The following is a 27,728-nucleotide window of genomic DNA, read 5'->3' as shown; positions in this document are numbered from 1 at the left end:
ATTTCTTAGGGGATAGGCTAGAGTTGCTCTTAGCTGTTCAAAAAGTTAGGAGTCGTGTCGACCGCCTCTCAAATTTGAGCGGTTCGAAGGGAGTTCTCAACGAAAATATTCTTATTGAAATCTCAAAAAGACTTATATTTAGGAACGGGGGAAGTAGAAGAAGAGTAGATCGTGCCTTCAACGAAGCTTTCTTTTACTGTTACGTCAGATAGCTACACATCCCTAACTGAAACCGATTCTGTAATATTGATACAGTAAGACGCTTCTCCAAATGCCACAACTAGCAAGCTGTGGAACCAACCCCAGATGCCACAAGTAGCAAAGCTGTGGAACCAACCCCCAGATGCCACAAGGAGCAAGCTGAAGCGAGCAAGCACCGGAACCACACAGGGCAACAAGACGAAACAGAGAAATCAATTGGTCGCTAACAGAGTAACACTACTGATGTCACAGGACAAGAGTGCCTGATACAGTTACATAGCATCCTAATTAATCCACCACTACTTATAAGATGAACACGGTTAGAACTGCTACTGAGGAAATGCAGCCCCGTGCTCTTCGTTTATAGCGCTCTTGACACAAGCAAACCATCCAAAAGCTTCCTAGTCTCCTTCACGTGACATTTCTGTTTCAGAGAAGACATAGGAGAATCCAGATGGAGGTAATTAAGCATCATGTTTCATTCAATTTGCCACTTTAAGCATCACAATAACACCATCGATAGTCAAATGTCAAGTGCACTCAGAAATCAAAGGGATGGATTTGGTCAAGCAATATAGTTTTTATTTCCAAAATTTACAGCAGCATAGGTTAAATGCCTTCGTATCCCAGTCAAACATATTTCCATTTTATAGTTTGTATTCCAACAAAACCAAAACTCCGATATAGAAAGAGAAATGCCACACAAACATAAACTAGCCACTTTTAGCTTGGGAGTACCAAAAGGAAGATTTTCACTGCAATATATCTGAATCACAAATCATGAATAAGGTCAAGAGCACCGGCGTAAAATCCAGCACTCGTGTTTGAGAAAAAGAACATACGATCCACTAGGCAACATTCTGGGGGGAAACAAGTATTAGCAATCTCATAAGTAGCTTGAGGTTCACAGTTGAGAAGTAGTCTGTAGAAAATTACACAATGGATTTAAGAAATAGGAAATTCCAGAATTTATGGGTTTCTGACTATTTATGTGCAAGAAAACATAGTGGTCAGCATGATAACAGATTGACAAGGCTAGGCATACTTCAGCTCTTAATCCTCTTATACATGCTGTCTCATGTTTTTGTAGGTCCAGTTTGCAATTTTGCACTGCTAGTTCAGATAACTGTGATACAAGTATAGAACAGAACGAGAGATCCATGCGAAAGCAGCAAATAGGACAGTTTTCAGCACCACTACGAATTTTTATTATGAGACTATAAAGGGAAGACCAGGTTCAGGAAGCATGACTTCTGCTGCCAGCACAAACAGAAGCAAGTACTCTCTCCGTCCGGAAATACTTGTCATCAAAATGAATAAAAGGGATGTATCTAGAACTACATCTAGATACATCCCTTTTATTCATTTTGATGACAAGTATTTCCGGACAGAGGGAGTATTCCACAGAGTCACAGAGGGGTCCGCTACAGTCTAATACTTCAATATATGTACAAACAACAACAACCATCGACACTATCATGTGCAATTTTGCAACTAATATTGAGCAAAATTCACTAATGTCGCTTAATTAGTATTCTTAAAAAGGCCTAAGGAATCAATCACATATGTAAAACCACCCCACAACTATACGAAACAGTGAGATGCACGATGCACATTGCAAAACTCTGTAACCTCTACGAGGACGCAATACAGATCACCAAAAGGGGAAAAAGGCACACCTTGTAGGACTATCCACGAGTGCAGGGAATATGGGAGGCCAGCTCATCATAAAAGGATAGATATCACCCAAATGTTGCTCCTCTGATGTCATCTCATACACTTTACGCAGTGTCCTGCACTTGATATCCAAATAGAGTGCACATCGACCCATCTCCAAGAATACAAACTCATTATAGTCCCCCACATGGTTTATCCGGATATCAGCAATAGGCTCATCCTCAAGCAAATTAGCACACATTTCACGCAAACAAATGGTGTCCACCAACAACCAGCTGTCTCCCTTGAGGAGCCATATGTGAAGTTGAAACTCTTTGGCATGGATGAGATATACACCAGAAGAATCATCAGCCCGTGACAGCATGGTGTTGCCTGCTAAGCCAAAACCCACCCCTTGTGGGAGCTGAATTGTCAATAAGATCGAGGTTGTCAAATCCAGGACAACAATTTCATTTGGGTCGCACGGCACATAGATTTTGTTGTGAACGAGCACCCCTTTGGGACTGGATCGTGGATATAGTAGGATGTCTCCTGAGGCCAAGGTAAGATGGGTGCGCCAGACATCATCACCATTTTGCAACACATATACATGCACCGTAGAATATGTTTGAAGCCTGTCGCACTCCACCCTGATATAAAAGTAGGACACGCCGTCGCCTTCTTCTTTGGAAAAGAGCTGAATAAAAGTGCATAATTTGCCTTCCCCGAATTTGTGGTGTAATGCTGGGATGGTGGGTATACCTCTCTCTGAACATAGCGGGCTGTGCACCGCAAATATAATTTCGGATCGGCGGTGATTGAAGTTCTGTACGTGCAAGCAGGTGAGGACGCTGCCGTTCCAGCATTCCATCATGTCTGCGCCCTCGTAGGTGTCCAGGCTGAAGCTTGCGCGGCGGACGACGGCATCGAGCCCCGGAGGCTGAGGCAGCATCGGGAAGAAGCGTGCGGCGGCGTCCGGATACTCCCTTTGCGCGAGGTAGAAGCCGAGGAGTCTGGGCGGGTGGAGTTCGCGGAAACGGCGGAGGAAGGCGCGGTCGGAGGCGTAGCTGAGCCAGAGCCTGCAGACTCCGGCGGCGCGGACGAGGCTGGTGGGGCAGCCGACGCGGACGATGATCTCCGTCAGGAGGTTCTCGTCGTCGAGCACCTTGGAGACACACGCCGCCGCCGGCGGCTGCGCCTCACCCTCCATTCCGTCCAGCTCCGGCGGCGGCCGCGTCTCTCCTTCCATTCTGTTCGTTTGTTTCCGTGGATTCAGGGTTTGGGCAGAACGGGGAATTGGGGATCGAGGCGAGTCGATGGAGTGAAGAGACGATGCCCCTTTTTTTCTTTTTTTTTAAGGTAAACTAGGGATTTTATTCAAAGTTCACAACGTCCGGAATACAAGCAATCTCCGGTAGCACCTCTAGCCACACATGGCGACCCACTGCGAGAGACGCAGCTCCCTTGACAAGCAAGTGGGTCTCAAAATTATTATCTCTATTTTCAAAACGGAAATCAACAGAAGAAAAATCATTACAGCTAGTATGGATCTCTCAAAGGATAGGAGCATAAGAAGGAACCCCTGACGATCTAATGTTTGAATCACTTCAGCACAATCCGTGGCAATGGTGAGATCCTGAAGATGCAAATTCCGGGCTAGAGCTAGTGCTTCGCTGCATGCATGAGCTTCAAGACTTGCCGGGTCAGTGAGGCCATCGAACACCATTGCAAAAGCACCAAGAAAACTTGCCAAGTCTGTCACGACACACAACTCCTGTTGCTCCTTTGTCTCCTAAGGTTGACAGCCCCCCATCACAGTTTAGCTTTGAGGTCTCGCCCGGGGGTGGTAGCCACACCTTTGCTCGTTGCCGGTTAACTCGTGTGACAGTAGTCGAGGGTTTTAGCGAGTTAGCTATATACAGCTCCTCCAAAAATCTGTTTACGAAAGACATAGTGGAAAGCGGGCTCTGAAATTCCTCCTCGTGTATAGCTTTTCTCCTAGCCCACCAAATCGCCCACATGGTCACTAAAATTCGAGCTAGGTCTCGCTGATTTGTATTCTCAAACAGCCAGAACAGCCATAGTCTCGCATCTTCGGTTTGGTTTGATATCATATGCTCAACCAGTTCATCATCCTCCAGAGCCCAAACACATCTCGCCATGCGGCAACTCACTAGCGAGTGGCGCCATGTATCCTCCATTGCTCCGCATATAGAGCAGGCGGGGGACTCTGCCATATGTCTTCCATGTCTCACCCGGCCGGTAGGGATAGAAGTATGCGCCAACCGCCATACAAAAACTCTTATCTTTGAGGGGACCTTCACCTTCCATAGCTGAGACAAAGAGTTTTTGTCCGCAGCCACGTTAGAATGACCAGGACGATGTTCAAGCCAATCCTCTCGTTGTGTTTTGATGGCGCAAATCATCCTGTAAGCTGACCGAACCGAAAAGATCCCTCTCTTGTCGTAGTGCCACGCCCAAAAGTCCTCCTGTTGCCTGGTACTGAGCGGTATATTGAGGATCGCTTCTACATCAGCAGGAATGAAAAACTCAGATAATACTTGTCGGTTCCATGACCTTGTGGCTGGGTTGATTAGCTCTGAAACCATCCCTGGCGGGTTCGTGGAGCGGGCGCAAAAGGGCATCAACTTATAATCTCTCGGCAACCAGTTATCCTGCCAAATATGCGTAGTTGCTCCAGTTCCAATTCTCTTGATGAGCCCCAAAGACAGAATGTCACGGCCCTCCAAGAGTGACCGCCATACCTGCGAAGGAGCATTGCCAAGTGTGGCGTTCAAAAAATCTGTATTTGGGAAGTAACGAGCTTTTAGAATGCGGGCGCTAAGGGAATCCGGCTACTGCATCAATCGCCACGCTTGCCGGGCAAGAAGAGCTAGGTTGAATAGCTCAATATCTCGGAAACCCAGGCCGCCCATAAATTTTGGTTTTGACATTGTTTCCCACGACACCCATGCTGTTTTTCGCTCACCGTTTTTACTCCCCCACCAAAATTTGCGTATCAAACTATTGATGTGCTCACATAAACCTCGGGGTAGCTTAAAACATGCCATTGAGTATGTTGGAATGGCCTGGGCTACAGACTTGATGAGAACTTCCTTCCCTCCCATTGACAGGCACTTTTCCATCCAACCCTGAACACGTTTCCAAATTCGGTCCTTCAAATATTTAAAAGATCCTTCCTTTGCTCTGCCCACGTCTGATGGCAAACCCAAATACTTCTCAGTTAACGACTCATTGTGCACATCAAAGATATTCATGATTGATCCTCTTACCGAATCCGCAACCCCCTTGCTAAAAAAGATTGATGATTTTTCCACATTGATTCTCTGCCCCAAAGCATCACAGTATACTCTCAGCAGACCATTAACCCTTGTAGCAGCCTCATCGTTTGCCTCAAAAAAGAGTAAACTGTCGTCAGCGAAAAGTAGGTGATTAACCAGAGGTGCTTCAGGCGCCACTGATATTCCCTGAACCCCAATATTGGACTTCAAAAGGCACGATAAGCCCTCCGCAGCTAGCAGGAAAAGGTAAGGCGAGATCGGATCCCCCTGCCGAAGTCCACGTGTAGGCCTGAAACCCTCCAAACTGCCACCGTTAAACAGAACGGAGAAAGAAACCGAAGAAACGCACCTTATAATGGTCTCTGTAAATCTGGGGCTAAAACCCAACTTAATCATGACCGCTTTCAGATACGCCACTCTAGGCGATTGTATGCCTTCATCATATCTAGCTTAAGTGCACAAAACCTGTTTCCCTTCACCCTCCTGGTTTTCATATAGTGCAAACACTCGTAAGCTGTGATAAAATTATCTGTGATAAGGCGTCCAGGGACAAAAGCGGACTGCTCTTCGGAGATGATATCGGGGAGAATCTGCTTGAGCCTGTTGGCTAAGACCTTCGATGCAACTCTTCCTGGCCATGGCCTGACAACCAATGCCCATCTAACTCCAGCCCGAACTAACAACTAGGGCCCATCAAGCCTGTAATCTGGACCTTTCGCCCAGTGAACGACCGAGTGGGTCAGCCCATTCAACTCTCTTACTTAAAAAAAAGACTCTCTGTTCCAGATAGTTGAGGGACCCAAAAAAAATTCCCTGCTCAGGTTTCTAATGGTTATTTTTTGTTTTCAAGTGTTTTTCTTCATCCGTTGTTTTCCAAAAAACACGAAAGCATTTTTTAGAATGCACGTACTTTTTTGAAAATTCAAAAAATGATAGTTCGAAATTCAGTTCACCCTCCCGTCCGTCGCCTTCCTCGCATCCGCTGCCGGGTGGTTGCAGACGGAGTCGGAGTCGGAGGCCGCCGCGGCGCGCACGAATATTCTACACCTACTGATAAGTTACAGGCTGCAGCCTACGGATCTGCCTCTGGTGAGGATCATTAGTTCGTGGCGTCATTTCTGCCGCCCCCTTCGTTGCTTTGCTAAAACGCGCACGAGACAAACAACTGGCCCGTAACTGACGCCCCGGTCGCTCCCCCGCGGGCGAGCTGGGCGTGAAATTAGTCGCCGCGAGCCGCCGTCTCTCTCCCCGCCGCAGCTGACAAGCGTCGCCGGGCAAAGCCCGCTCAGCGTCGGTGGCGGTGAGTCCTACTCCTCTCTCCTTGGGTGGGGGTCGCGGGGGCCGCTCATCCTGGCAGAGGCGCGAGGCCACGCGGCTCGGCGGGGTGCATCGGCACAGCACGCGTTAGAGCATCTTCAACGGTCGCCCAACGCCCGCGCACTAAAAACTCATTTGCCGCGCGTTCTTTGTCTAGTTTAGCGCAGCCGGCAGCGCTGGCTACAGCAGCCGTGCTAAAACTGAGCGCGCACGCGTAGCTTCAGCGGCCGCGCTAAAATGCAGCACACGCTAAACATTGCGTATATATATTTTTTTAATAAAATGATAAATAAAATTCATAGATTAAAACGATACATAGATAGATGTCCTGGATAGCATAGATAGATAAAAAACTACGGTGCAACGATTTTAAAAAAACTACTAGATAGTGCAATTACAGCCTACTCCCAATCGTCGTCATCATCATCATCGCCATCCTCGCTGGTCTGGTCCGAGGTATCGAGCCACATGTCTTCCCAACGGTCATCATTAGACGAAAAGATCGACTGCCCACCATTTTCAACGATTTCGCACTGCGATAACGCCAGGGCCTTCCGCCGACGCCTGTCCAACCGCTCCATGCGGCACCTTGCCGTCTCCTCGCGGCGCCTTGCCCAGAAGGCTTCCTCGTTGGCGATGTCCTCCGGGTGGCGCCGGCGCCACTTCGCCATGGCCCGCTCGTCCTCCTCGGCGACGAGGAGGCGGCGCTGCCGCCGAGCGTGATCCGCACGGTCCTAGTCCGTGATAAGACGAGGCGGAGGGGCGACGTCCTACGCCTGCTGGCGCGTTTGGACATCCTGGAAGTTCATCTGCTGCGGCCTGTCCAGGCGCCACGCCGCCGCGTCGTAGGCGCGTGCGGCCTCGTGCGAGGTCCGGAACGTACCGAGGTCGAGCCGGACGTCGCCGGACCGAATCTCGGTGGAGTACCAGCCGTTGGGGCACTGGCGGACGCCGCGGTAGCCCGATGCTCCTTGGCGGCGCGGCGGCATGGTGGCGCGTCGGTGGCGGGGCGCTGGAGCGGCGAGGAGAGGAAGCGGTGGACGCGCTGGAGCGGCGAAGAAGCTACGAGGCGCGCGTGGCGAGCGCCGCAATTTATAGGCGCGCCGGAAGCGGCGCGTCAAAAGTAGCGAGCGAGCTGCCGCCCTTTCCCCCGCGCGCGTAATTGTTTCCTGCCACCGCTGAAGCGTGCGAAACCGTCCAATGCGCGCTAAACACCAAGTTTACCGCGCGCGCCTTTTGGCGCGGCTGTTGGAGATGCTCTTACCTATGAGCTGGGTCAGTCCTAATGGATCCCAGCTTCGTGGGCTCGTGGCCGGACTTGTCCCGTGCTGCCGCAGCTAGCGTGCGAGGGCCGCGACGTGGTGGCAGCTGGCAGCCCGAGGCAGAAGGCGCATGTTCTCCCGGCGTGGATCTGTAGCGCACGCGCGGACGCCGGCCTCCTGGTGCCGGTGTGCGGGCGGCCAGAGTCTTGGAACGGATGACTATCTACGGTATGCCAGACAGTCGTATCTGTAGTCAGGCGGCCGCAGCATGGTACCCCGGCGTAGTTGCCTTGATTCAGGCCTGGAAGGCTTGGTGGTGGTGATCCAGATCCGGTCGGTCTGTTTGGTGGTGACTGACCTCCTACGGCTCCATGACGGCGATGGTCATCCGAAGGTCTTACGGAGGGTTCATCTCTTGAGATCCGGCGGTTGACTTCAACGGTGAGATGCAAAACTACGGACGGCAAGGATAACTTTGACCACTGTCCTGTGATCTGTTCTTGGATCACTCTTGTACCCCTTGACTGACTCATGGCAAGGCACACTTCAGGTGCGGCACACAGCATAGCATACTGTAGAGCCTATGTCTTAAGCATAGGGGACGACCTTCGTCCTTTCTCTCTATTCTGCCGTGGTCGAGCTTTAAGTCTTAACCTTACAACTCAGGCAAGAACTCCTTCTTTGACTGATCCATCTTGAACACCTTCAAGATCATGTCAAGGTATGTGCTCATTTGAAAGTACTTTTAAGCGTTTTGATCTATCCTTATAGATCTTGATGCTCAATGTTCAAGTAGCTTAATCCAGGCTTTCCATTGAAAAACACTTTCCAAATAACCCTATATGCTTTCCAGAAATTCTACATCATTTCTGATCAACAATATGTCAACAACATATATTCATCAGAAATTCTATAGTGCTCCCACTCACTTCTTTGGAAATACAAGTTTCTCATAAACTTTGTATAAATCCAAAATCTTTGATCATCATCAAAGCATACATTCCAACTCCGAGATGCTTACTCCAGTCCTTAGAAGGATTGCTGGAGTTTTGCATACTTATTAGCATCTTTCAGGATTGACAAAACCTTCCGGTTGTATCACATACAACCTTTCCTCAAGAAAATCGTCGAGGAAACAATGTTTTGACATCCTTTCTGCAAGATTTCATAAATAATGCAGTAATCGCTAATATAATTCCAACAGACTCTTAGCATCGCTACGAGTGAGAAAGTCTCATCGTAGTCAACTCCTTGAACTTGTCGGAAAACATCTTAACGACAAGTCGAGCTTTCTTAATGGTGACATTTACCATCATTATCCGTCTTCCTTTTAAAATCCATCTGTACTCAACAGCCTTACGACCATCGAGCTGTTCTGCCGAAGTCTACACTTTGTTTTCATACATGGATCCTCTCTCGGATTTTATGGCCTCGAGCCATTTATCGGAATCCGGGCCCACCATCGCTTCTCCATAGCTCGTAGGTTCATTGTTGTCTAGCAACATGACTTCCAAGACAGGATTACGTACCACTCTGAAGTAGTACGCATCCTCGTCATCCTACGAGGTTTGGTAGTGACTTGATCTGAAGTTTCATGATCACTATCATAAGCTTCCACTTCAATTGGTGCAGGTGCCACAGGAACAACTTCATGTGCCCTGCCACACACTAGGTGAAGAGACGGTTCAATAACCTCATCAAGTCTCCACCATCCTCCCACTCAATTCTTTCGAGAGAAACTTTTCCTCGAGAAAGGACCCGATTCTAGAAACAATCCCTTATTGCTTTCGAATCTGAGACAGGAGGTATACCCAACTGTTTTGGGTGTCCTATGAAGATGCATTTATCCGCTTTGGGTTCGAGCTTATCAGCCTGAAACTTTTTCACATAAGCGTCGCAGCCCCAAACTTTTAAGAAATGACAGCTTAGGTTTCTCTAAACCATAGTTCATACGGTGTCATATCATCGGAATTACGTGGTGCCCTATTTAAAGTGAATGTGGTTGTCTCTAATGCCTAACCCATAAACTATCGTGGTAATTCGATAAGAAACATCATGGTATGCATCATATCCAATAGGGTGCAGTTATGATGTTCGGACACACCATCACACTATGGTGTTCCAGGCTGTATTAGTTGTGAAACAATTTCCACACTGTCTTAATTCCGTGCCAAACTCGCAATTCAGATATTCAACTCTATGATCATATCATAGATCTTTTATCCTCTTGTCACGACGATCTTTCAACTTCACACTGAAATTACTTGAACCTTTCAATAATTCAGACTCGTGATTCATCAAGTAAATGTACTCAACATCTACTCAAATCATCTGTGAAGTAAGAACATAACGATATCCACTACATGCCTCAGCACTCATTGGACTGCACACATCAAAATGTATTACTTCCAACAAGTTGCTTTCTAGTTCCATTTTACTGAAAACGAGGCTTTCAGTCATCTTGCCCATGTGGTATGATTTGCATGTCTCAAGTGTTTCACAATCAAGTGAGTCCAAACGGTCCATTTGCATGGAGTTTCTTCATGCATATACACCAACAATCATGGTTCGCATGTCTCAATCCTTTCAAAAATGAGTGAGTCCAAAGATCCATCAACATGGAGCTTCTTCATGCGTTTTATACCGATATGACTTAAGTGGCAGTGCCACAAGTAGGTGGTACTATCATTACTATCTTTTGGCATGAACATGTGTATCACTATGATCGAGATTCAATAAACCATTCATTATAGGTGTAAGACCATTGAAGGTATTATTCAAATAAACAGAGTAACCGTTATTCTCCTTAAATGAATAACCGTATTGCGATAGACATAATCCAATCATGTCTATGCTCAACGCAAACACCAATATCGATGGTAGAAGGAGCGTACGATATTTGATTATATCAACATTGGAAAACACTTCCAACACATATCATCAGCTCGCCTTTAGCTAGTCTCCGTTTATTCCGTAGCTTTTATTTCGAGTTACTAACACTTTAGCAACCGAACCGGTATCTAATACCCTGGTGCTACTAGGAGTACTAGTAAAGTACACATCAACACAATGTATATCCAATATACTTCTATCGACCTTGCCAGCCTTCCAATCTACCAAGTATCTAGGGTAATTCTGCTCCAGTGGTTGTTCCCCTTATTACAGAAGCACTTAGTCTCGGGTTTGGGTTCAACCTTGGGTTTCTTCACTAGAGCAGCAGCTGAATTGCCGTTTCATGAAGTATCCCTTTGTTCCCTTGCCCTTCTTGAAACTAGTGGTTTCACCAACCATCAACAATTGATGCTCCTTCTTGATTTCTACTTTCGCGGTGTCAAACATCGCGAATATCTCAAGGATCATCATATATGTCCCTGATATATCATAGTTCATCACGAAGCTCTAGTAGCTTGGTGGTAATGACTTCGGAGAAACATCACTATCTCATCTGGAAGATCAACTCCCACTCGATTCAAGCGATTGTTGTACTCAGACAATCTGAGCACAAGCTCAACAATTGAGCTTTTCTCCCTTAGTTTGCAGGCTAAGAAAATCGTCGGAGGTCTTATACCTCTTGACGTGGGCACGAGCCTGAAATCCCAATTTCAGCCCTCAAAACATCTCATATGTTTCGCGATGTTTCAAAAACATCTTTGGTGCCTCAACTCTAAACCGTTTAACTGAACTATCACGTAGTTATCAAAATGTGTATGTCAGATGTTCGCAACATCCATAGACGACGTTCGAGGTTCAGCACACTAAGTGGTGCATTAAGGACATAAGCCTTCTATGAAGCAATGAGGACAATCCTCAGTTTACGGACCTAGTCCGCATAATTGCTACTATCAACTTTCAACTAATTTTTCTCTAGGAACATATCTAAACAGTAGAACTGAAGCGCGAGCTACGACATAATTTGCAAAATCCTTTTTGACTATGTTCAGGATAATTAAGTTCATCTTATGAACTCCCACTCAGATAGACATCCCTCTAGTCATCTAAGTGATTACATGATCCGAGTCAACTAGGCCGTGTCCGATCATCACGTGAGACGGACTAGTCATCATCGGTGAACATCTTCATGTTGATCGTATCTACCATATGACTCATGCTCGACCTTTCGGTCTTCTGTGTTCCGAGGCCATGTCTGTACATGCTAGGCTCGTCAAGTCAACCTAAGTGTTTGCATGTGTAAATCTGTCTTACACCCGTTGTATGTGAACGTCTGAATAAAACACCCGATCATCACGTGGTGTTTTGAAACAGCGAACTGTCGCAACGGTGCACAGTTAGGGGGAACACTTCTTGAAATTAATATGAGGGATCATCTTATTTACTACCGTCGTTCTAAGTAAACAAGATGCAAAACATGATAAACATCACATGCAATCAAATAGTGACATGATATGGCCAATATCATATTGCTCCTTTTGATCTCCATCTTCGGGGCTCCATGATCATCATCGTCACCGGCATGACACCATGATCTCCATCATCATGATCTCCATCATCGTGTCTTCTTGAAGTTGTCACGTCATCTATTACTTCTACTACTACAGCTAACGGTTAGCAATAAAGTAAAGTAATTACATGACGTTTATGTTGACACGCAGGTCATAAATAAATTAAGACAACTCCTATGACTCCTGCCGGTTGTCATACTCATCGACATGCAAGTCGTGATTCCTATTACAAGAACATGATCAATCTCATACATCACATATATCATTCATCACATCCTTTGGCCATATCACATCACATGGCATACCCTGCAAAAACAAGTTAGACGTCCTCTAATTGTTGTTTGCATGTTTTACGTGGCTGCTATGGGTTTCTAGCAAGAACGTTTCTTACCTACGCAAAGACCACAACGTGATATGCCAATTGCTATTTACCCTTCATAAGGACCCTTTTCATCGAATCCGATCCGACTAAAGTGGGAGAGACAGACACCCGCCAGCCACCTTATACAACTAGTGCATGTTTGTCGGTGGAACCGGTCTCACGTAGGCATACGTGTAAGGTTGGTCCGGGCCGCTTCATCCCACGATGCCGCCGAATCAAGATAAGACTAGTAACGGCAAGCATATTGAACAAGATCAACGCCCACAACTACTTTGTGTTCTACTCGTGCATAGAATCTACGCAATAGACCTAGCTCATGATGCCACTGTTGGGGAACGTAGCATAAATTCAAAATTTTCCTACGTGTCACCAAGATCTATCTATGGAGAGACTAGCAACGAGGGGAAGGAGAGTGCATCTACATACCCTTGTAGATCACTAAGCGGAAGCGTTCAAGAGAACGGGGTTGATGGAGTCGTACTCGTCGTGATTCAAATCACCGATGACCAAGTGCCGAACGCACGGCACCTCCGCGTTCAACACACGTGCAGCCCGGTGACGTCTCCCACGCCTTGATCCAGCAAGGAGAGAGGGAGAGGTTGAGGAAGACTTCATCCAGCAGCAGCACAACGGTGTGGTGGTGATGGAGGAGCGTGGCTATCCTGCAGGGCTTCGCCAAGCTCCGCAGAAGAGGAGTAAGAAGAGATGCAGGGCTGCACCAAAGAGAGATTGAATCGCGTGTCTTATGGGCAGCCCTAGGCCTCATATATATAGGGAAGGGGAGGGGCTGCGCCCCTTCTAGGGTTCCCACCCCTAGAGGGGGCGGCAGCCCTAGATGGGGATCAAGGGTGGCGGCCAAGAGGGGGAGAGGAGAGGGAGGCGCACCAATATGGGCCCTAAGGCCCATATCCCTTGGGTTTGCCCCCTTTCCACCTCTTAGGCGCCATGGGCCCTTATGGGAGGCGCAGCAGCCCACTAAGGGGCTGGTCCCTCACCACTCTTGGCCCATGCAAGCCTCCGGGGTTGGTGGCCCCACTTGGTGGACCCCCGGGACCCTCCCGGTGGTCCCGGTACATTACTGATAAACCCCGAAACTCTTCCGGTGTCCAAAACAGGACTTCCCATATATAAATCTTTACCTCCGGACCATTCCGGAACTCCTCGTGACGTCCGGGATCTCATCCGGGACTCCGAACAACATTCGGTAACCACATACAAACTTCCTTTATAACCCTAGCGTCATCGAACCTTAAGTGTGTAGACCCTACGGGTTCGGGAGACATGCAGACATGACCGAGACGTTCTCCGGTCAATAACCAACAGCGGGATCTGGATACCCATGTTGGCTCCCACATGTTCCACGATGATCTCATCGGATGAACCACGATGTCAAGGACTTAATCAATCCCGTATACAATTCCCTTTGTCTATCGGTACGATACTTGCCCGAGATTCGATCGTCGGTATCCCGATACCTTGTTCAATCTCGTTACCGGCAAGTCTCTTTACTCGTTCCGTAACACATCATCCCGTGATCAACTCCTTGATCACATTGTGCACATTATGATGATGTCCTACCGAGTGGGCCCAGAGATACCTCTCCGCTTACACGGAGTGACAAATCCCAGTCTCGATTCGTGCCAACCCAACAGACACTTTCGGAGATACCTGTAGTGTACCTTTATAGCCACCCAGTTACGTTGTGACGTTTGGCACACCCAAAGTATTCCTACGGTATCCGGGAGTTGCACAATCTCATGGTCTAAGGAAATGATACTTGACATTAGAAAAGCTTTAGCATACGAACTACACGATCTAGTGCTATGCTTAGGTTTGGGTCTTTTCCATCACATCATTCTCCTAATGATGTGATCCCGTTATCAATGACATCCAATGTCCATGGTCAGGAAACCGTAACCATCTATTGATCAACGAGCTAGTCAACTAGAGGCTTACTAGGGACATGGTGTTGTCTATGTATCCACACATGTATCTGAGTTTCCTTTCAATACAATTCTAGCATGGATAATAAACGATTATCATGAACAAGGAAATATAATAATAATCAATTTATTATTGCCTCTAGGGCATATTTCCAACAATCACTCCCCCTAAAGGCGTTGTTGTTGAAGACCTCATCGTCCATGTTGTGTCATGATATGATTGGTGCAGACATGGTCATTGTTGTAGTTTTGGCAGTCGCTGATCTGATTGCTTTGGGATTTTTTTATCTTTTCCTCGCCCATGCATAGCTTTGGTCTTATGACTTTGCTAATTGCCGGCATGTTTGCGTGTATTGGCTGTGTGCATCTTAGAGCATCTCCAGCCGCCTCCCCAAGAAACCCCCCAGGAGCCTTTTTTTAGCACCGGCGATCAGAAAAGTTCCAGTCACACCCCCATAACCTCGTTTTGCGCCGGATTTGCCTAAAATTACGGCCGGCGCGCGCAAGCGGGAGGCAGCTGGGGGCGCCGGCGCGATACTTTCGCTGCCAAAGGCCCACTGGCAGCCTCTCTAATCTCTCTCTCCTTCTTTTCCTGGCTTGGCCCACCACGTGATGCATGCAAAAAATACAAGCTGTCTCCCGCATTCCCGCCTCGCTCCTCTGCTCTCTCTCCTCTCTCCCCTGCTCCTCGCTCCTGCGATCCTGGACGCCCTCCACCGGCGAGCCGGCCCCGTCTCCCGTCGCTGGCCTCACCCGCATCTCCCCGGAGGAGCCGCAAGCGGCCGGCCCCGTCTCCCGTTGCCGGCCTCGCCCGCATCTCCCCGGAGGAGCCACAAGCGGACGGCCCCGTCTCCCGTCGCCGGCCTCGCCCGCATCTCCTCGGAGCAGCCGCGTCATGCTGCTACGGCTCGTCTCCGAGCGTAGCGAGCGGCTAGGCGGACTACTGGGAGCTCGCAGAGCATGACGGGTGAGGGAGTCCTGGATTAGGGGGTGTCCGGATGGCCGGACTATACCTTCGGCCGGACTCCTGGACTATGAAGATACAAGATCGAAGACTTCGTCCCGTGTCCGGAAGGGACTTTCCTTGGCGTGGAAGGCAAGCTTGGCGATACGGATATGTAGATCGCCTACCATTGTAACTGACTCTCTGTAACCCTAGCCCTCTTCGGTGTCTATATAAACCGGAGGGTTTTAGTCCATAGGACGAACAACAATCATACCATAGGCTAGCTTCTAGGGTTTAGCCTCTCTGATCTCATGGTAGATCTACTCTTGTACTACCCATATCATCAATATCAATCAAGCAGGATGTAGGGTTTTATCTCCATCAAGAGGGCCCGAACCTGGGTAAAACATCGTGTCCCCTGCCACATGTTACCATCCGGCCTAGACGCACAGTTCGGGACCCCCTACCCGAGATCCGCCGGTTTTGACACCGACATTGGTGCTTTCCTTGAGAGTTCCTCTGTGTCGTCACTTTTAGGCCCGATGGCTTCTCCGATCATCAACAGCGATGCGATCCAGGGTGAGACTTTTTTCCCCGGACAGATCTTCGTATTCGGTGGCTTTGCACTGCGGGCCAATTCGCTTGGTCATATGGAGCAGATCGAAAGCTACGCCCCTGGCCATCAGGTCAGCTGGAAGTTTGAACTACACGGCCGACATCTGCGGAGACTTGATCTTCGACGGATTCGAGCCACAGCCGAGCGCGCCGCACTATCACAATGGGCATGATTCAGCTCTGCCGCCGAACAGTGCCCTGGAGGCCACACCTGTGTCCGCTCCGACCCCTAGCTCGGAGCCGGTCACACCAATCGAGGATGGGTGGTTAGACACCGCCTCAGGGGATGCAATCTCTATGGCGATCGAGCCGAACACCAGCCCTATTCTCTGCGAAGCCCGTGACTCCAAGGAGCCGGACTCCTCTCCAGACTCCGAGCCCTCCGTGCCCCGACCGATCGAACCCGATTGGGCGCCGATCATGGAGTTCACCGCCGCGGACATCTTTCAGCACTCGCCCTTCGGCGATATTCTGAATTCACTAAAGTCTCTCTCTTTGTCAGGAGAGCCCTGGCCGGACTATGGTCAGCAAGGTTGGGATGCGGATGATGAAAAAATTCAAAGCCCACCCACCACCCACTTCGTAGCCACTGTCGATGATTTAACCGATATGCTCGACTTCGACTCCGAAGACATCGACGGTATGGACGCCGATGCAGGAGACGATCAAGAACCAACGCCTATAGGGCACTGGAAAGCCACCTCATCGTATGATATATACATGGTGGACACCCCAAAAGAAGGCAATGGCGATGGAACAGCGGAGGATGACCCCTCCAAGAAGCAGCCTAAGCGCCAGCGTCAGCGGCGCCGCTCTAAATCCCACCAAAACAAAAACGGTGATTCCGGCACGGGAGATAATAACACCCCGGACAGTGCCGAAGACAACCACCTCTAGCAAGATTCAGCATAGGAGGATAGAGAAGCCAGCCCTCATGAGAGAGCGGCAGACAGAGAGGTCGAGGACGATAATTATATGCCTCCCTCCGAAGACGAGGCAAGCCTCGACGACGATGAATTTGTCGTGCCGGAGGATCCCGTCGAACAAGAGCGTTTCAAACGCAGGCTTATGGCCACGGCGAGCAGCCTCAAGAAAAAACAGCAACAGCTTAGAGCTGATCAAGATTTGCTAGCCGACAGATGTACTGAAGTCCTTGCGGCCGAAGAGTATGAACTCAAACGCCCCTCCAAGAGCTACCCAAAGCGCAGGTTGCTACCCCAATTAGAGGAGGAAGCACCTAAACTTACATCACCAGCGCATGATGCGGCCGACCGGACACCCCGTGGCCGCGACAGAGAGGCCTCTCGGCCCTCCACTCAAGCCGCACCCCGGCGCCGCTCAAAAAATACCAAAGCATGGGAAAATGCGCCAGACCTGCGAGATATATTGGAGGACAAGGCAAGGCAAACAAGATCGATCTACGGATCACGTGGGCGCCCCACGGCACGAGACGGTACTCGTCACGCTGGATACGGTAAATCCGGCCGGGCCGAACACAGTAGACAAATCTCGTTTGAGCTGCATCGTGATGTAGCCCAATACAGAGGCGCCGCACACCCACTATGCTTCACAGATGAAGTAATGGATCATCAAATCCCCGAGGGTTTCAAACCCGTGAACATTGAATCATACGATGGCACAACAGATCCTGCGGTATGGATCGAGGACTATCTCCTTCATATCCACATGGCCCGCGGTGATGACCTACACGCCATCAAATACCTCCCACTCAAGCTTAAAGGACCAGCTCGGCATTGGCTTAACAACTTGCCGGTAGAATCAGTTGGTTGTTGGGAGGACCTGGAAGCCGCATTCCTCGACAATTTCCAGGGCACTTATGTGCGACCACCAGACGCCGATGACCTAAGCCACATAATTTAGCAGCCAGAGGAATCGGCCAGACAATTCCGGACACGGTTCCTAACCAAGAAAAATCAAATTATCGACTGTCCGGACGCAGAGGCTCTAGCAGCCTTCAAGCGTAACATCCGCGACGAGTGGCTTGCACGGCACCTAGGACAGGAAAAGCCGAAATCTATGGCAGCCCTCACGACACTTATGACCCGCTTTTGCGCGGGAGAAGACAGGTGGCTAGCTCGCAGCAATAACATGACCAAGAGCCCTGGTAATTCGGATACCAAGGACAGCAGTGACAGGTCACGTCGCAACAAGCAAAAGCGCCGCATTAACAGCGACAACGCTGAGGATATGGCAGTTAATGCCGGATTCAGAGGCTCTAAACCCGGTCAGCAGAAAAAGCAATTCAAAAGAAATACTCCGGGCCCGTCCAGTTTGGACTGAATACTCGACCGCTCATGCCAGATACATGGCACCCCCGAAAAACCAGCCAATCACACCAACAAGGATTGTTGGGTGTTCAAGCAGGCAGGCAAGTTAAATGCCGAAAGCAGAGACAAGGGGCTGCATAGCGATGACGAGGAGGAGCCCCGGTCGCCGAACAACAGTGGACAGAAAGGTTTTCCCCCACAAGTGCGGACGGTGAACATGATATACGCAACCCACGTCCCCAAGAGGGAGCGAAAGCGTGTGCTAAGGGACGTATACGCAATGGAGCCAGTCCCCCCAAAGTTCAACCCATGGTCTTCCTGCCCAATCACTTTTGATCGAAGGGACCACCCCACTAGCATCCGTCATGGCGGATTCACCGCATTGGTTCTAGACCCAATTATTGACGGATTTCACCTCACTAGAGTCCTTATGGACGGCGGCAGCAGCCTGAACCTGCTTTATCAGGATACAGTGCGGACAATGGGCATCGATCCCTCGAGGATTAAACCCACCAGAACGACCTTTAAAGGCGTCATACCAGGTGTAGAAGCCAACTGTACAGGCTCAGTTACACTTGAAGTGGTCTTCGGGTCTCCGGATAATTTCCGAAGCGAGGAGTTAATCTTCGACATAGTCCCGTTCCGCAGTGGCTATCATGCACTGCTCGGGCGAACCGCATTTGCCAAGTTCAATGCGGTGCCGCACTACGCATACCTCAAGCTCAAGATGCCAGGCCCTCGAGGCGTCATCACGGTCAACGGAAACACCGAACGCTCTCTCCGAACGGAGGAGCATACGGCGGCTATCGCAGCGGAAGTACAAAGCAGCCTCTCAAGGCAATTCTCTAGTCCGGCCATTAAACGTCTGGACACCGTCAAGCGCGCCCGGAGTAACCTACACCAAGACCGCCCGGCACGTTCAAAGCAAGCGTAGCAATGCGGCCCCAACCCCAGCCCTCGCAAACTTGCGGAACCAGTGCTGCGCGTACATAACTATGCTCTGAAAATACCATGGGCACAGGGGGAGGGGAACCATCACGGCACGCCCGAAACGCGGCTTAAACCGCACTAGGGGCTGCCGATTTCTTAATTTTCTCTTATTTTCAGGACTCCATTCTTCGGAAGGCTTGTCCGGCAGTACAATTGCCGCACAAACGATACAACCAGGGAAGCAGAAAGCTACGCCGCACTACGGAACTCTAAGGTGGTCTCTATAACGAGCAGTATACCTGTTTCGCATAACATTCCGCAGCTCGCCCCTGGAAAGGACATATTTGATAGTCCCATCTTTTGCTTATCACACTATTTATATCGTCCTGCTTTGATCGCAACCTTTTTAAATAAACAATGCATAGCTTCCGTCTATTATTGCATTACTTTTTTTACGAATATATGTTCATTAATGACATATTGCACCCGTACACTTTGGTACGGCCAATACGCCAGGGGCTTAAGCACCCCACAATACGGTGTGAGAAGTCCGAACACTTTCACAAGTGCAGCACCCCGAACTTATAGCATTATATGCATCGGCTCCGAATCATGTCTTGGGTCAATAGTTGGGTTTGCCCGGCTCCTATGTTTTGGTACCTTACGTTTCGTTATATCGGCTAAGGTAGCACTAGGAGAACTACTGCGATTGTGCCCCAGTTGAGCTGGGCTAAGCACCTCAGTAGAGAAAGCTAAAACTGACCGTCATGATGAGGCGAGAGCTGGTCGCTATTCGAGAGGTTTTCGAGTCCCTAAAGACTTATGCCGCTTAGAGCGAGGAGTCGGCTTTGTCCGGCCTAGGCGTGGATAGCGCCCCGAATTCGGTCTTCCGAACACTAGGGGCTTCGCCGAAATATAAAATTATAGAATTCTATGGCTAAGTGAGAGTGTTTAAGCATTATAGTCCGATTGCCTTGTTCGTTGTGTTGAGCGCCTCCCTCGAAGGACCCAAGAATGGGAAAAGGAGCGCTCATGTTTATCCCGAACACCCCAACACTCGTGCCATGGGGGCAGAAGCCGACGACTCGCCATCTCTCAAATTTGATAAACGGCCGCACAGAAGGTAATATTTTAAATTCAAAAAGCATTTCTTAGCGCACATGAACAAGTTTTCAGCGCACAGGACAAAACGAGCGAGTTTACTGAAAAATTACATCCATGGAACATTCATCCGCCACAAGGCGGGCACCCTTCAGAACGCCCTCATAATACATCTCGGGCTTGCGATGCTCGTTGCCCGGCGGTGGCCCGTCCTTCACAAGCTTCTCAGCATCCAGCTTGCCCTAGTGCACCTTCGCACGGGCAAGCGCCCTACGGGCACCCTCGATGCATACGGAGCGCTTGATGACTTCGAGCCTTGGACAGGCCTCCACCAGCCGCCTCACCAGCCCGAAGTAGCTCCCAGGCATGGCCTCTCCAGGCCACAGCCGGACTATGAGGCCCTTCATGGCCTGTTCGGCCACCTTATGGAGCTCGACCAGCTGTTTCAGCTAGTCGCTTAAGGGCACCGGATGTTCGGCCTCAGCATACTGAGACCAGAACACCTTCTCCGTCGAGCTTCCCTCCTTGGCTCGGTAGAAGGCGGCGGCATCTGACACGCTACGGGGCAAGTCTACGAATGCTCCTGGAGAGCTCCGCATTCGGGTAAGTAACAAGTAATTCACTTTTACGTGCTTGCTTTGCATAAAGAATGCCTTACCCGCCGCTATCTTTTTTATTGCCTCAACCTCCTGGAGGGCCTTCTAGGCTTCGGCCTTGGCAGACTTGGCATCTTCAATGGCCGCCGCGAGCTCAGACTCTCGCGTCTTCGAGTCAAGCTCCAAACTCTCATGTTTTTTCATGAGAGACTAGAGCTCTTGCCGCACCTCGCCAACCTGCGTCTCATGCTTCTCCCGCTCGGTGCGCTCCGTGGCCGCCCTCTTTTCGGCCTCGGACAGCGCTTGCTTAAGGGTCGCCACCTCAGTTGTGGCCCCTACAATAGCCGCGTTAATCCTGTCACTTTTTGCAATTGCACCTTTCACATATTTCAATAAGGTATTTCTTACCTTCCTTCTCCTCGAGCTGTTGCTTGGCTAGGCCGAGCTCTTGCTCGGACCGCTCGAGGTTCTGCTTCAGCGTATCCACCTCCGCAGTCAATGCGGCGGAGGCCAGCGGCGAAGCCTGCATACGCATATTGACTTGATTATGTTAGACTCCTGCGAATGTTATTAGATCCTCTATTTGGCTTTTCTTTCCGAACGCCGAACAGAGCATCAGGGGCTACTGTCTATGCGGTAATATTTTTACATATTCTTTACTTACCTCAAAGCCTGTTAGAAGGCTGGCACAGGCTTCAGTCAGTCTGCTCTTGGCGGACTGAACCTTCTGGATCACCGCACTCATAATAGTGCGGTGCTCCTCGTCGATGGAGGCGCCATTAAGCGTCTCCAGCAAATTGTCCGGTGCCTCCGGTTGGACGGAGGTCACCGGCTCGGTAGGCTTGCTCCTCTTGGAAGGAGGCTGCCTACCGGAGTCCGGAACCGTTGAAGGTTCCGGCGCGGTGTCCGGCTCAAGGCCGGACTTGGAGCCCTTGGGGGTTCTATCCCCTTTACGCCTGGAGTCCGGGAGGTTGCCTTGCGGCGCCTTTAGGACACCTCCTCCTGGCTTGGAACCTGTTGGAACGCCACCTCGGCGCCGTCCGTAGGGTGGGGGAGGAAGCCGTCAGAAGCGAATTCACATCCGACGAATCCAGGGAGCCGCTCGACGACTCATCGAGCCCGGCCTTGGGCGGACTGCACAATCATGTTCGACGTAAGGAAAAGCTGTGCAAGGGGGGAATACTATGAATCACTCTGGTATCCGTATACTTACGATCTCGCCAGGGGCTTGGCCCTGTGCGGCCACTCCTCTTCGCTGTCGTCGGCGTTGGGGGAGTAGTCCGGAGGAGGGGTCTTCCCCCTCTTGGACCCTTCGGCCTCCCCAGTTGGGGCGGCCTTCCTTTTCTTCCTTCCCCCCGCTGGAGGGGGAGAGGTCTCTTCTTCCTCCTCCTCGTCTTCATGGGAGGAGTGCGCCTTGGAGTCGTCGGATGATGAATCCGACACCTCCTGGCGCCGGGCACTCTTTCCAGTCCCCGTGGCCTTCTTCTCGGCCTTCTTCTCCGGCACCACGTAGGGTGCCGGAACCAGCAGCTTCGCCAAGCGAGCGTCCGCTGGGCCTTCGGGCAAAGGAGCCGGACAGTTGATCTGTCCGGACGTCTTCTGCCAATCCTGTCAAAGGTAAGGGAGCTTAGATCCCGCATGGAGTCAAACTATGAAAAACTAATACCCTGTAAAAGGTAAAAACAGCTTACCGCACGAGCGTGACGCTGCGTGCTGAATCCGCGATCCTCGATAGCGGATGCGGGGGCCTCGGCGCCCTTGAAAAGCACCTTCCAGGCATCTTCGTACGTCGTGTCGAAGAGCCTGCTTAGAGTTCAGTGTCGCGCCGGGTCGAACTCCCACAGGTTGAAAGCCCGTTGTTGACACGGGAGGATCCAGCGGATGAGCATAACCTGGACTACGTTGACAAGTTTGAGCTTCCTGTCCACTAGGGTTTGGACGCATGTTTGGAGTCCGGTCAGCTCTCCTTTTTTACCCCACGACAGGCCCGTCTCTTTTCAGGAGGCGAGCCGCGTAGGGGGTCCGGATCGGAACTCGGGGGCTGCGACCCATTCAGGGTCGCGCGGCTCGGTGATGTAAAACCACCCCGACTGCTACCCCTTTAGGGATTCCACGAAGGAGCCCTCGAACCATAGGACGTTGGGCATCTTGCCCACCATGGCGCCTCCGCACTCCGCTTGGGTGCCGTGCACCACCTTTGGCTTGACATTGAAAGTCTTGAGCCATAGGACGAAATGGGGGCGGATGCGGAAGAAAGCCTCGCACACGACGATAAACGCCGAGATGTTGAGGACAAAGTTCGGGGCCAGATCGTGGAAATCCAGGCCATAGTAGAACATGAGCCCCCGGACAAATGGGTGGAGAGGGAAGCCCAGTCCACGGAGGAAATGGGGGAGGAACACCACCCTCTCATGGGGCCTAGGGGTGGGGATGAGCTGCCCCTCTTCGGGAAGCCGGTGCGCAATGTCGTTAGACAAGTATCCGGCCTTCCTCAGTCTTTTGATGTGTCCCTCCGTGACGGAGGAGACCATCCACTTGCCTCCCGCTCCGGACATGGCTGGAGAAGGTTGAGGTGGGGTATGCGGACTTGGGCGCTGGAGCTCGAGTGCGCGGAAATGGATAGGCAAAGGAGGAAGAAGGCGTGGATGAAAAGGTGGATCCTTATCCCCTTATATGGGCGGACGCGACTATGCGCCCCCACCAGCCTGGTAAAACTCGCTTATCTCCCACACCCGTATTGATGAGAATCCCGGAATAAGGGGACACGATCTCTGCTTTAACAAGACGTGCCAAGGAAACCGCCTCGCTAAACGCACTGAGGTGGGACAGTAAAAAACGATTCGAATAAAGACTTGGCCGTGGTGTGATGTCACGCTACGGAATACATCAGCAGATTAGATTTGTGTAAATATTATTCTCTCTATGGCAATATGTGGAAACTTATTTTGCAGAGCCGGACACTACCTTTGTGTTCAAAATCTTCTATGAAGTACTTGGAGGAGGAACCCGCCTTGCAATGCCGAAGACAATCTGCGCGCCGGACCCGTCGTCATTGAATTCTGGTTCAGGGGCTACTGAGGGAGTCCTGGATTAGGGGGTGTCCGGATGGCCGGACTATACCTTCGGCCGGACTCCTAGACTATGAAGATACAAGATCGAAGACTTCGTCCCGTGTCCGGAAGGGACTTTCCTTGGCGTGGAAGGCAAGCTTGGCGATACAGATATGTAGATCTCCTACCATTGTAACCGACTCTCTGTAACCCTAGCCCTCTCCGGTGTCTATATAAACCGGAGGGTTTTAGTCCGTAGGACGAACAACAATCATACCATAGGCTAGCTTCTAGGGTTTAGCCTCTCTGATCTCATGGTAGATCTACTCTTGTACTACCCATATCATCAATATCAATCAAGCAGGACGTAGGGTTTTACCTCCATCAAGAGGGCCCGAACCTGGGTAAAACATCGTGTCCCATGCCTCCTGTTACCATCCGGCCTAGACGCACAGTTCGGGACCCCCTACCCCAGATCCGCCGGTTTTGACACCGACAACGGGCATCAGGAGTGGGCTCGGGCAGCTCGACATCGAGCCGTTGTTTGTTCATGGCGGACGGCAGAGCCGGCGGCTGCGGCCAGCTAGCTAGAGGAGGAGACGGAGCTCAGGAGGGGATGCAGGAGCGGCGGTGCTCACCAGAGGGGCTCAAGGGGGCTCGGCGAGAAGCTCAGTAGCAATAGCCGGCGGTGGGTTCGGCGGGGATCTCCGGCGACCGAAGCGGGAAGAGGCGGTCGATCCCAAAGCTCTACAGCGACCCAGCCCGTTCCGATGCCCGCAGGAGAAGTGGTCGACGCTGGCGGTGCTCCTGGACCAGTCGGGGTTGAGCGGGGTTGACTGGTGACCATCCGCGCGCCACCGCTCGTCGAGTCCATGGGCCGCTCGCGCGCAAGGGCGCCGTCGACGCGCTCTTGTCCGGCGACGCCCAGCGGCGAGCGCCTGGCCTTGTGGCGGCGGCTGTTGTTGCTCGTCTCCCCGTCTCCCCCTGCTCGAGCGAGGCTGTTGCTCGGCTGCTGCTCGTCGAGGGAGCGTGCCGCGCGGAGTCGCGCGCTGCTGCGAGGGCATGGAAGGGGACGGGGAGGGTAGAGAGAAGAGGACGCGGCTGCGCGCGCCGCAGCGTCGAGGCGGGAGCTGGCGCGGCGAGGTGGTGGCGGCGCGGGGAGGCGGGAGAGAGCGAGAGGGGGGGGGGAGTGAGAGCGAGCGAACGGCGGCTTCGGCCATGGCGTCCAGGGAATGAGGGAGAGAGCAGGGGGAAAATGAGGTGTCGCAATGCATGCGAGCAGGCAGGAGGCGTGGCGCGCTCGGGGCTGGTTGGGGAGGACGGCTGGGAAAGTTCTCGATCACATGCCAAATACTTTGCCGGGCCAACCCCAAGAGGCAAAAAAAATGCCGGCTAGGGGGCACAATGGCTGGAGATGCTCTTAGTTATGCAAAGCCCGGATATGGGCTCATCGTGTTTTGTATCTTTTTAATGCTTTATTTTGAGTCAATAAAATCCATCGTTTGTCGAATTTTTTTTGGTCAGATAGGTGTTAAAATTATTTGTACTCCAGTTGAACATTTCTGCTCTATGTTTGAACATTTGGTAACTGGGGCTGAACATTTGGTAACTATAGTAAGTACAATGGAACGAGGATTCTAACGTGCTATATGCACTCTACTTCTGCACAACGTGATGTAAGGCTCCCATTTCTTGCATACTACTATAGATTTTTTTTACAGTAAATTGATTAGATCTCTGATGGTTAATGTTGACTGGCTGCCAGTTGCAAAGAGATCACAAAGAACGCCTGTATTGTGGGACTTGCAGGCCAATTGTATATCTCAGAATTCGTGCTAGGTACTTAACTATGTTGATCCTTTTCTCTTTCCGCTTATGACATGATAGTTGGAATTATTCTTATCTCTTTCTCATGGCTTTCTGTTGGGTTTCATCTGTAGCCAACCTCAACTTGCTCGGAACAAAAAGACTGAAGACATTTGTATTGCTAGCACCATTAGTTTTTACGGAGTAAATGGCACTGGCGGTCTTAGAACTTGCTTTGCGAGTGCACATAAGTCACACAACTTGCAAACCGGAAAAACCCGTCACAAAACTTGTGTTGCGGGTGCATTTAAGTCACAAAGACGAGCTGAACCGGTCGGAAGCCCGGTTTTTTCTATTTTGCGGTTAAACGCCTCTAGACTGCATCGTTTTCTCGCACAAAGACCCCTAGATCCTTAGAGTCCAGGACGCCTCCAGCTGTACCGTCACTCTCTCTCGCAACGAGAACGCAAGGAAGATGAAGAACAATGGAGCACACAAGGATATTCCGGCGACGAACGCCTGTATCTTAGCCTTATTCTTTCTCTGGACTCAACCCAAAACGCCTGATTACAATGCCCTTTATACACCAGGGTCACCACACGGAGCACTCCTCCACTACCCGGTCTTCAAGCGCCGTTTCGTTCGACGCGGATCACGCTGCGCCCGAGCATGCCCTCGTCCGCAGGACGTGCTCCTCAATGCATGGCCCACGCTGGCGACTCGCCCACGTCCACTTGCAGCTCGGCGACTTGCGCATCCTCTCGTTCGTGAGCCACACCTCACTCCGCGAGACCCGAGCGCCCACGCCTCTGCATGCTCATGCTGGACTCTGCCTCCGGCCGCGCAACAACACACTCGAAACGCACGCACACTGCCCACGCACTAGTTAGACTATGCCCATACACTAGTCGGACTATGCCCATACAATGACCAGATGCACACACGCACGCCTGCCACGGGCTCGGCGCGGCCACGCTCACCGCACACACACGCGCCCACTGTGGCTTATTTCCTAACATTTTCTCGGCGCGCCGTACGCGAGCAGCCGGCAGGTAGGAGGCAAGGCGTAGCTGCAGGGCAGCGGCAACTGTTCGTGTGGCAACAGTAGAATGGTGGCGGTGGAGAGCTGGACGCACGGCTATGTTCAAGGCGACTGACGACGGGCGCACGGGAAAATAGGAAGGGGTGCGCCTGCTAGCCACGGCGGCGCTGCCACTCTCCATCATCTCCTTACCGGCCATGCTGCTCGGCGATCATCATCTAGCGATTTCGCAATACGGCCTTGCAAATAAATTAGTACCGACTTTACTGCAAAAATACCAATCCCCGGAGGTGTCACGTGCGCCTTGCGAGACTGCAAAAGAGAGAAAATCGGGCGTCCGACCGGTTCAGCTTGCCTCTTTGATTTAAATGCACCCGCAACGCAAGTTCTGTGACGGGTTTTTCTTGTTTGTAAGTAGTGTGACTTAAGTGCACCAGCAGCGCAAGTTCTAAGACCGCCAGCGGCATTTACTCTTTTTACGCAAAGTGGGAAGCTTTAATCTGCCGGACATGATTGAAGACTCTTCAAACATAATGATCTATCTGGTACTTTAAAGGTGAAGAAAAGTTATTCCATCAATATACCTTAGACCCTCATGTACCTGTCAAACCAATAATGAGTCAATAACACCTAGAACTTGAGTACTATTTTCTTTTGTCTCTGTGATTTATGTTTTCTCTCTGTTTCCACAGGTTTTAACAAAAACTTCCTGGCAAAATAGACATAATGTTCTTGTCAGGGGCTGGCTCAAAAACTCCAATGGTTGCAGAACGCATTAACAGGCTAACAGGTGATTTTGCCGCACAGTGCAATACTCCTTATAAGTAGATA

General features: G+C 50.7%; 2 protein-coding genes and 1 pseudogene across 2 annotated transcripts; 1 reads left to right on the top strand and 2 right to left on the bottom strand.

Moving 5' to 3' along the window:
- Nucleotides 1-397: 397 nt before the first annotated feature.
- LOC125531286 (uncharacterized) lies at nt 398-3,282 on the bottom strand. Its single transcript, XM_048695699.2, has 2 exons — nt 1,881-3,282; nt 398-625 (listed from the first exon to the last, which is right to left on the bottom strand). Exons 1-2 carry the CDS (start codon nt 3,104-3,106, stop codon nt 613-615), a joined length of 1,239 nt encoding a protein of 412 aa, XP_048551656.2. The 5' UTR covers nt 3,107-3,282; the 3' UTR covers nt 398-612.
- An 8-nt stretch (nt 3,283-3,290) lies between these two features.
- Nucleotides 3,291-25,888, top strand: LOC147981095 (uncharacterized). Its single transcript, XM_087515862.1, has 4 exons — nt 3,291-3,332; nt 6,096-6,185; nt 21,671-21,688; nt 25,823-25,888. Exons 1-4 carry the CDS (start codon nt 3,291-3,293, stop codon nt 25,886-25,888), a joined length of 216 nt encoding a protein of 71 aa, XP_087371988.1.
- On the bottom strand, nt 6,878-7,465 carry LOC147981096 (uncharacterized; annotated as a pseudogene).
- Nucleotides 25,889-27,728: the final 1,840 nt, after the last annotated feature.

Source organism: Triticum urartu, chromosome 3A (assembly GCF_056163025.1).
Source record: "Triticum urartu cultivar PI428250 chromosome 3A, HENAU_Tu73, whole genome shotgun sequence".
Lineage (NCBI taxonomy): Eukaryota > Viridiplantae > Streptophyta > Magnoliopsida > Poales > Poaceae > Triticum > Triticum urartu.
The sequence above is the reverse complement of the archived record's forward strand: the minus strand, read 5'-3'. Positions and strand labels throughout refer to the sequence as shown.